At 40.1% G+C, this 10,357-nt stretch overlaps 2 protein-coding genes across 2 annotated transcripts in view; one reads left to right on the plus strand and one right to left on the minus strand.

Annotated features, from left to right (window-relative positions):
• Positions 1-1,945: 1,945 nt before the first annotated feature.
• On the minus strand, positions 1,946-8,750 carry ING5 (inhibitor of growth family member 5). The gene is made up of 7 exons (XM_072407816.1): positions 8,576-8,750; positions 6,583-6,654; positions 5,133-5,299; positions 4,297-4,408; positions 4,113-4,200; positions 3,561-3,696; positions 1,946-2,550 (listed from the first exon to the last, which is right to left on the minus strand). The coding sequence occupies exons 1-7, from the start codon at positions 8,610-8,612 to the stop codon at positions 2,485-2,487; spliced, it is 678 nt and encodes a 225-aa protein (XP_072263917.1). The 5' UTR covers positions 8,613-8,750; the 3' UTR covers positions 1,946-2,484.
• Positions 8,751-8,876: 126 nt separating this feature from the next.
• DTYMK (deoxythymidylate kinase) overlaps positions 8,877-10,357 on the plus strand; it is a 7,682-nt gene continuing 6,201 nt past the window's right edge. The window contains exon 1 of the mRNA XM_072407818.1: positions 8,877-9,156. Within this exon, the coding sequence (XP_072263919.1) occupies positions 9,027-9,156 (130 nt within the window). The 5' untranslated portion in view covers positions 8,877-9,026. The remainder of the gene's footprint in view (positions 9,157-10,357) is intronic.

Raw genomic sequence — 10,357 nt, forward strand, 5'->3', positions numbered from 1 at the left:
GCAAGCACACCTTAATTCAAGATTCATCTAATCTGTAGAATCAAAACATATATTCTATATTAAATATATTTTTTTTGTTTAAAATATATCTTAAATTGGATTTAATATAGGTATTCTTTGGCTCTAATTTATATATAGAGTTAACTATACAAGTCACAACAATTTAGGAAGAGTTGTGACCATTTATTTCTGTGATTGCACCATAACATTAGAAGTACTACTATGCCTTTTTTTTTTTTAAAGATTCATTGCATTACTTGGAAGTTATTGCTGTCTGGACTAGTTTCAACATAAGCACTGAAAGAAAACAAGCATTGCTTTAGCTTTACAGAGCAGATATGCAGCCCAGCAAAGCCAATGAAAAATAGCAGCACACATTACTTGTTGACTTGCGCCATTAGTTTACAATCTGACACAGAGCTACATAACCATGTACCAATAACATTGTGTGATATACGTGGAGCAAGATCTTTTGGCTTTAACAGGACATGTCCAAGAACTGTACACCAAACATGAGTTACAGAGAAATTATAGAAAGACTGCTACATGTACTTGTACTTCAACTGTAGACTGCAAATTTACCAATCTTAAAACATGTTAAGCTGGCAGTAAACTTTGTGAATGAGCACTCAGATTACACATGATCCATAAAAAAAAATAGAATAAAACATAGGTGGTGAATTCCAAACAAAGGAAATTAATGAACATTGCAATGGGCTTAAAATGTTTCACAAATTATGTAAATATTAAAGGGTACTTCCAGAGAAGACTAAAATCAGAACAATCTGTCAAGGTGGATCATGATAATTTGTCATGTCAGCCCTTAGCTACCCTCCCTTTTAAGTAGTATGCTGCCAAAACCCTGCTTTTATACAAGTCATTTTAATAATGGAAATTTAACTACTCGCAGATGCAGTTAAAGTGAACCTAACCCAATATGGATTAAATCAGTGTTAGGCTATGTACACACATTGTAATGAGAATTCTCGCCTGATACGAACGGTCGGACTCGTCTCTGGCGAGAATTAGACATATGTACAGCGGTTGCCCAACGTTGTTCATGGATCTGTCCTGATGGATCTTTGAATGACTGCTGTACAAATCAATAGAGAAGAGCACAGTGGGGTGCAGCTTGCTTGTTCTACCCTCAACATATAACAGAATGGTGCTCTGTGTACATCGTTTGTCCATCTGTCACTCTTGTCAAAATTTGAACGTGTGTACATAGCCTAAGTCTTCAAATCAATATACAGCCTCTCGGTTTTTAGACCTAAGATGTACATGCAGAAATTACTTCCCAAATTGCCATCAAAGCATTACCCTCAAGTTAGCAAATCAGCCCATGTAATTTAACTGTCAAATGGCTACTGAAGTTCTCACATTAACCACTGAATCACAAGGGCAGGGCTTGTTGTTGGTAGGATTTTGGCATAAGCGTAATTTGAGTTAAAGGCGAAGTTTCATCTACAGCCGGTAACTAGGATCCATATCTAAAGACTACTACAGGACTTTCTGCATGACAAGGTGCCTGCACCTCACTGCTTTACAAACATTTAGTCCAGGCAACGTTCACATTAAACCACATTTCCTGGATATATGTAAATTTCCTACACATTGTGAGCCAGCACACTGAACCTATTAAAGAACAAGGGCCTCATGACGTATGCTAACCAGGCTGCTGGAGGTGGGAACCACTTTTCCTACCCACTTATGGGATCCTAAAAAAAAAAAAAACAGTATTTTTGCACAAAAAGGCTCCTTCTGCGCATGCCCGAGATGCTCAGGCATGTGCAGAAGGAGCGCCCAAGAGTGCTCCCATTCATTTTCGATCCTACGCGATCGAGAATTAGGGGGCGTTGCTCCACTTTTTTTTTTTTAAAGGGTGTTGCACTTAAAAAAACAAAAAAAAAAAACAAACAAACAAACAACAAATAAACTAACAGAGTTTTCATTTTACATAAAAAGGTTGTCTATCCTGAGTTTAGGTACACTTTAACATACTAGTTCAATAGACCTAAAGTCTACCCCACCCACCCCTCCCCCCGAGCAGCCCTGTTTATAACACTTTTCTCTGATCAGGTTGATCACCTGCTGTAGCCCATCACAAGACCAAGGGTCACTCAACAACACCAGCAATTAACAATTTTACATACAATTTTTTAAAGGATGAGCAACAATCATAAAAACTAGGTAGACAAATGCCAATTGTTTATGCTGGGACAAGACAATTTCTCATAAATGTCTAACAGTCCATGATTATATTGTTGTTTTACAGAAGGTGTTTGTTAAAACATATGCACAAAAAGTTGAATAAGAGGAAAATTTGCATAGCCCATGTTACCGGTCCTGTGAGATTTCAAATGTTAATGGAATTACCTGAAAATATGTAGGTACAGACATATCACAGCAATCTATGCTCCTAACCAAGTAAATGAAAGCAGGATTTAACGTGTTTTTCTACAAGAATAGCTGAAGTTTTAAAACTCACCATTTTCCTTTGGGTTTAGTGGTAAGATCCACACATGCAAAATGAAACCACTCTATGGGACACTAGAGAGAGAAATCAAACATGTAATTACTTGGTTACATCATTACAGCCTAACATAATATAAGGAAGTTTTTCCACATTTGGCATTTGATGTTGGATGGCATCTTTTCTTTTTTGCTGCTACAGGACCGCGGTAATGTAGGGGCCAGCCAAAGAGACCAAAGCACAGATGGACACCAGGCACTGACACCAGGAAGTTTTCTGCTTGAAGATCTTAATGTCTTTTCAACTTAGCAATGTTCCAATGGCCCAAGCAATGGGACAGGCAAAAATCATTTGTTGGTTTTGCAGATATTCCTATTTTCATCTTCTAAAATGTGTACATTAAGAAGTGCTTGTGTCAATAGGAAGATGCAGGTGGTTTGCAAAAAGGGTTAAAACAATAAAGGGAAAGGTGTTTTGCAAAGTACCAACAGAAAGGTGGAAGAGCAAAGTGTGGCAAAGGCAAGGTGAATGGGGCAGTGAATAAGCTACCTTGTGTGAATCTAGGAGGGTAACTTAAGTGTTAAGAAAATGGTGCCAGAAATCAACATCCTTATTTGTCTCTTCAGTGCAGTCTGTGTAATTGCTGGTAAAGGAACTTTGTGTAGTTAGGGTGGTGGAGAGGAGTTTATATACTGAAATAAATTGAGGCTGTATGTTTATCACTATTTCTTCTTGTGCTCTGGTCAGACATATTATCTGGGCTTTACTACAAATGTGCATAGAAACATTCATGGTTCTATCTGTACAAACATGTTATTGCTCTTCCTTGATGACGAAAAAAATAAAAATATAAAATAGCAAACCATTTTTTAATGTCTATTATATGGGCCAGCTATATTGCATGCATAGCTGTCCCCCCTGAACAACCCCTCTACTTTATTCATGCTATCCAGATGGAAACATTTTCTGGGGAGAACACTAAACTGAAATAACTTGGAGATGTTGCTAGCACCCAATAGTAAAAAAAAAAAAAAAAATGCAACAATTTTAATAAATAAAAAAAGTAAAAAATAAACTGGACTCTTACATCTGGATTGTCACAGCCAATCATTTCTCCATAGGACACCTGGTGGCATAAGCAGTAAGTGGGTTCGTTGGGGTCTACAGGCATATCAAGGACATCAGAAGGATGCACAGACAATACTGCCTCTGAGAACACTGGCCTGTAAAATAAAACATACAGCGCACAAGGTGATTAGTGGATGTAATCAGCAACAAAATCCAATCAAGGTGTACATATATACTGCAGACTCATCAATACTTATTTTTGGTACTGGTGAAGGGATTAGGGAACATATACCAGGATAAATTGGGGGGGGTTAATTTTAATAAAGTTAATTTTTTTAACCATTGCTTTTAACTGAATAAAATGTATGATTTGTGTCATACATAACCCACAGCATGCTTGTGCTTTGTCAGTGGCTTAATATTGTAGCCATTTCAGCAGAACAGCAAGTCATTTGGCCCAATTTTTACCCCCACATGTTTCCTTTAAGTGTCCTATAGTTCGTAGCATTCTATGTGTGGCTAATTATTAAGAAGTGATGTTCCTGACATTCTGCTCCAAATATCTACTTACCCTCCTTTTAATTTCTTCTTCTTTACAGCATCCTCTTCTGATACTCTGCGACCTCTGGAACCTCGCTTGTCTTTCTGTGATCGATTTTCTGCACAAAAAGCAAGTGCAGTTTTATGCAGTAGAAAGAGATATACCTATCACAAAAGTAAAAAAAAAAAAAAAAAAAGAGAGACCAAACAATTACTTTTTATTCCCCGCGCAGATGGGCTGTCAAACTCTGTTCCTTCCAATTTTTCCTTGAGGTCGGCTTCAAATCGTGCCAGGTCTGCATCAAGCCGTCTGATGTGTTTATCCACCTTTTTAAAAGAAAAAAAATTATTAAGGAGGGGTTACATTTAGGCTATAGACAAATTGAATATATACTTTTTGATGAATAATAACTTACATGGTAAATATTATTATATTAAAAAAAAAATATATATTAAAAAAAGAAAAAACACTAACATGCTTTAAAAATATTTAAATGGAACCCTAAAAATTTGAATCAAAAGGCAACAAATGTTAAGAGTTATCACTATTGTATTTATCTGTACCAATATTTGACTGAATCTCCCCAGCATAGCCAATGAGGGTACAAGGGTAAGTAAAATGACTTGTAGTTAAAAGACACCTGTGATGATGAAAATACATAGGCTTCTACTTTTTCCAACATCCCCTTTTATGAAATGCCACTTACTTTGCTGTAATGACAATGGGACTTCGTACTTTTGAATCCTTTATCTGAATTACCAAATCATAACAAAGTATAGAGCTCAGGAGTACTGCCTCCACTTGCAGCATGCCATCCATCAGCCACTGGATATTCTACCTGTTGATTACTGTCCATGGGCTCACAGCCATGTAAGTTAATCCTGATAGTAAGGCAAAAGCAGCCACATTGTTAGGTTTGCCATTAGGAGGGACCAATTCAAATCGCTAAAAGGTTTATAGTCGAAGGTAAATCAATAAAATAAAAGATAATGTAGACCAGCAGAACTCCAGTAGCCGGAGCACTGTAACTGTACTGCTTTGGGTACTTACCATCTCATATGTCTGCATAGCTAACTGCACTTTATCATCACTGTACTCCTTGCATTTGCTGTAGGCATTTTGAATGCGCTGTAAATGTTGCACCCTCTGTTCAGGGGTAAAATCTCGCACTTTGTTTATGTATTCACTAGCCAAGGCATCAATCTCTTTCTTTTTATCTGTTACAAAATAATAATAAATAAATCTTCAGATACACCTGGTAAAATTTATGACATCACCAAATATATTAACATACTTAATGAATTATGGCTAACAAAGCAATCCCATCTGCGCCTTAAGAACACAATCCACAAGAAGGCTAAACAGACTTTATTAGTCATAAAAAGCTCATTGCAATGGCTAAACCGTCTATACAATCTTCAACAAAGATGAACTTACTCTCCTAGATTGCAAGCTCTTCTGGGCAGGGTCCTCTCCTCACCCTGTGTCACTGTCTGTATCGGTCTGTCATTTGCAGCCCCTATTTAATGTACAGTGCTGCGTAATATGTTGGCGCTATATAAATCCTGTTTAATAATTATACCAATAACTTACTCAACAAAGAGGACATTACCAATTCTTAGATGCAGGGACTGCATTACTTTTTTTATTTATTTTTTTTAGGCTTGAATGTACATATAGGAGAACACAAGGATGCAAATAAGTTTTAGGATTAAGCTCTATATACTGCAACTTTGTTTCAAATATCAATAATATATTGTACCTAGATCAGTAATTTAAATCCTATTAACATCCTCCAGCAATACTTTGCCTACCATACATACATAATAACTTTGATCTACCATAGTCTGTTTCTAAATATATATACAATGGTGGCTGCTTACATCACCAACTGACTTTTCAGCTCCAGTGGTGGAAAGTGTATGCATTAGGTACTCTGTACCTGTCTGTGCTCCACACACAGCTTTAATGCAACTGAGAAAAATCAGTCAAACAATCAATTATAAGGTGGATAGGGTCAACAGGTATTTATTTAATCTAAGCTTAGGTTTGTCAAGAACATGATGTTGAAATAGCATTTACACAATATCTCAATACTGCTATACTTGTGATCGTGGAGAAATACAATTTTCTTTATTCTTCTTTTAGTTATCACTTTATGACATCCCCCATACCCCCCCATAATTTACAAGGTCTCCTATAACTCTTACTGGTTTCCCTTGTCAGCATACATATGATTACAAAAAATAGCAATGACATGGAGGTCAGCAGATAGAACCATTAAAAGCTATGAAGGATTAAAGAGACTCTAAGGCTACGTCACACGTCAGATGATTCTTGTCCGATTATCGCTTCAAGGCTGATATCAGACTAGAATCTGGCTTGTGTACAGCGCTCATAATGTACAGCACTCGTTCATGCATCTTTCAGTCTTTTACCGATGGAATGGATCGTGAAAGATAATTCAGATAAACAGTTTGTTTGCTGCTGCAGTCCATACCTTCAGTCCTTTGATCCAGATCACTCATGAGTTGGAAATTTCGTTGAAGCTCACACGGTAAATTTTCTATGCCTAAAAAAAAACAAAAAAGAAAAAAAAAATGAAAAATAGATCAAGAATGAATGGGAGAGTACATCACGCATCCCGGAAAACTCTTGGGTTCTCTCGTCAAAAGGGGGGAAAAAGCAGATCTCACGCATGTGCAGTGAGATTGTCAATTCCCCCCCCCCCAACTACATCACCCGATATCACGCCTGGGTGGGGTGACGTAGTAAGAAAAGGAGAAGATGGCGGCGCCTGGAGCGCTGGTCCGAAGATTGATACCGGGACAACATGGGACCTGATGGAAGAGACCATTGGACCGATCGACTGCTCTGCGGGATTGAAGGTAAGTGTATTTTATTTTTTGTTTTGGCCATTTTTAAGTTTAGTTCCTTTTTAAGTATGTATATTCAGGCAGGTCATTTTTGCAGAAAGGGACAGACAATGATCCTACTGCAGCAATGGTTTCCAGATTTCCGGAGTTAAAGCTGAGCTGCACATGCACAGCACCAGCATTGGTTGCCAGGGAAACCCAGCAATCCCGGCAAATGAATGAACTCCCATGTACCTATGCCAGACTTAAAGTGTACCTAAACTCAGAATTTTCACTTTACATAAAAGGATAGACAACCCTTTATGAAAGGTAAAAATTCTGTTTGTGTTTTTTTTTTAAGTGCAACACCCTTTAAAAAAAAAAAAAAAAAAAAAAAAGGTGCAACATTGTGCCTTTAATGAATGAATGGGAGGGCAGAGCCTCCCTTGGGACCTACGTCACGCATCCTGGGAGGCTCTTGGCTGCTCCTTCTGTGCATGCCCGAGTCCTTTTGCTAAAAGGAAAAGAAATTGCTGATCTCAAGCATGCGCAGTGAGATTAGCAAGTTTTTTCCCCATCTACATCACCCGATCCTGCGCCTGCCTAGGGTGACGTAGAAAAAAGAACCCGTAAACACAAAGACGGATGCCAGGTCAACGCAGGACATGATGGAAGAAACCCCCTGACGGATCGACTGCTCTGCGGGATTGAAGGTGTGTTTCTTTTTTGTTTTGTTTTTGGGTTTACTTCTTTTTTTAAGTCATGCCGGCATGGCCAATGATCATTCGTATGAGAAAGAAGTAAAGGAAGATGGAGGGGCCCTCCAATAAAACACAGATAAGCGAGTCACACAGGTTTAGTTCTGCTACTAAGAGGGGAAGTAAAATCCACTCACAAAAATCCTGACTGGCGGGCATTTGTCCTGGCACAAGATGACATGCCAGCGATTGTTCCCTTTGCTTTCAGCATTTTTTTTTCCTATTGACCCCTGCAGATGATATGTAAGGACTGGCGCGCTAATGGGCACGTGTCTAATAAAAGGCAAATTCTCGTTCCATTTTGGGGGCAGCCCATGTGACCATGCTAGGCCTGAGTGTTTATACTGGAGGAAATGAGCCATATCTACCTAATGGTACAGATAGGAGTGCCATTAATATTTTACACACAGGTAAGGGGGCAAAGCATGGCTGCATTGTGTATGTTATCCAGCAATAAAACAGAGTTTATTCAATACCATAAAGCTTTATTAGCAAAGATGTGCAGTAATGTGTATAAACCCACAGCAATTAGCCAGGTCTCAATTTTAATAGCAGTAAAATAAAGAAAAACTAATAGTTGTCGCAATGCATGACTGCCTTTTCTTTCTCTACAGCATATTCACCAAAAATGCATGTGTATAATCCCCATATAAACAGGAAGTAGCATTGACCGAATCAATAAAGCTTTCATTGTTCAAAATGAGGTTACGTAAACTAGCCTACGTCAGCACGTAGCACTCCAAGATGTGAGAGCGCGCTCACGGACTGGTGACGCAGTTTTAATTACACGCTCGACTGAATGTTACTAGAATTATCCCCGCACCGCGCGATAACAGCCCCGTCTGCGCTGCCTGTTCGCCTCTTCTAACCCCGTACTCACTGTCTAGGTAGTGCTCGAGGTACATCGCAGTCGCCATGTTCACAAAGTCCGCCTGTTTCCTCCGTCAGACCTCAATCCCGCTCAAGCGCTTGCTGGATTATTCATGAGCAGCGCGTTTCCGGCGTGTAGGGTTGGTTGGCTGTTCGATTAATATTCATGAGCCATAACGCGCTGGCAGCAAGCTGCGCCAAGGTTGTTTTAGTCCCGCCTACAGGACTATTAAACCGCGCTCTCTGATTGGAGGATACTCGGCTCGGTGCTCCTATTCCATTGGTGGAGATCCTAATCTAGTTGATGGGCGGGCTTCGCCAGAGGATGAGAAATTCCACTGATCGGCCATAGGGTGTAGGTTAGAGGGTAGGACGAGTGCTGTGATTGGTTAGCTACCTAAAGCGGCGGGTTTGACTTATTCCAGGTGTTTGTAGCGCTCGTTTTCGTACTGTCGGTGAAAATGGCGGGTCGTCGTGGGGCGTTAATTGTACTGGAGGGTGCTGACAGGGCCGGCAAAAGCACGCAGGCCAAGCGGCTGGTTGAGGCATTGAAAGAGCGGGGCTACAAGGCCGAGGGAATGCGCTTTCCTGGTAAGAGAAACGGCGGGAGATGGGACCTAAGATATACAGCCAGTGTGTCATAGAATTCATCACTTCCCCACCAATCACAGCCCACCTTGTCATAAAACTCGGCATCCTATTGGTGGGTATGGTTTACCATGAGCAGGTACAAGCATGAGGTCCTGTTGTTGGGTTGGCAATGGGAGGATCACGTGAAGCCATGCAATTCCTAATCTATTGGGGAAAGCTAGCTGGCTCCTTAAGTCTATGTGCAGGCTAAGTTTATTCTTAGTTTTGGATGGAGTCAGGAGAGTTAGAACTACTGGAAGATCTTAATCTCCCTGTTAATAATCCTGAGTGTGGCTCAGGGTGAATTATCTATACCAAAATCGGTAACCCTGAGCCACACTTGGGTTAGAATTGCCGGGAAGTTTAAAAGTCCTACCTGGTTCCAGCTTCATCTTCTCCTGGCGATGCCGGGCATCTGTGTAACCTGGTGATGCTTGGCTGGCACCTGCATTCCCGGTGTGTGAATGTTGGAAACGCGAAGCCAGGGAAAGCTGATGCCGGCTGGGCATCTGCTTGGGATTGTGTGGCTGGGGAGCGGGACCAGGCAGGAAATTTAAAATACTAAGCATTTTTAAATGTACTGCTTTTACATTTAAAAATACGGAGTATGCATATTGCTGGGGAGGTTAAAGCAGAATTAAACCCCACTATACACCTGTGCCTGTTCCATTGCATGGCGTCCCATCGTCTTCCTTCTCTTCCTTTGTCCTGAGGGAAATAACTCCATGCAGTAATTAATTCAGTCCCAGCAAACACAGGGGAAGCTAAGATTGTCTTCCCTTGTCAGCTGTGTGACAGTTCTACAAAGTGATCAGGCAGGGAAGAATGCCTTTTGCAGTAAGAACACCAAATGCCCTGCCTGATACAAAACGTTTAAAAATGGAACTTTAGTTCTTCAATAAAGTGGAATTAAATGTTCAGAAAATCTGTCATCAGACCGGTCTATTAGTGCGAAGTCCCGTCTGCAAAAAAAATGAACTTTCCTGTCTGATCATGATTTTCACTCACCTGTCCCCGCAATGGCATCTTCCTCTGCTCATCTTCTGGATGTCAGTTTTTTGGCTATCATGATTGGCAGTAAAGCTACGTACACACTTCCAATTATTATCGTCGGAAAACGAACGACGAACGTTCCTGCACGATATACACGAACGATCGTATA

Source organism: Pyxicephalus adspersus, chromosome 4, assembly GCF_032062135.1.
Source record: "Pyxicephalus adspersus chromosome 4, UCB_Pads_2.0, whole genome shotgun sequence".
Classification (NCBI taxonomy): Eukaryota; Metazoa; Chordata; class Amphibia; order Anura; family Pyxicephalidae; genus Pyxicephalus; species Pyxicephalus adspersus.

Coding starts and splice junctions, on each gene's coding strand:
- ING5 (XM_072407816.1), bottom strand. CDS start 8,612: ATGGCGACTGCGATGTACCTCGAGCACTACCTAGACA. Junction 4,409..5,132: donor CTATGCAGACATATGAGATG/GTAAGTACCCAA, acceptor TCTTTTAAAAAG/GTGGATAAACACATCAGACG. Junction 2,551..3,560: donor TTGGCTGTGACAATCCAGAT/GTAAGAGTCCAG, acceptor TTCTCTCTCTAG/TGTCCCATAGAGTGGTTTCA.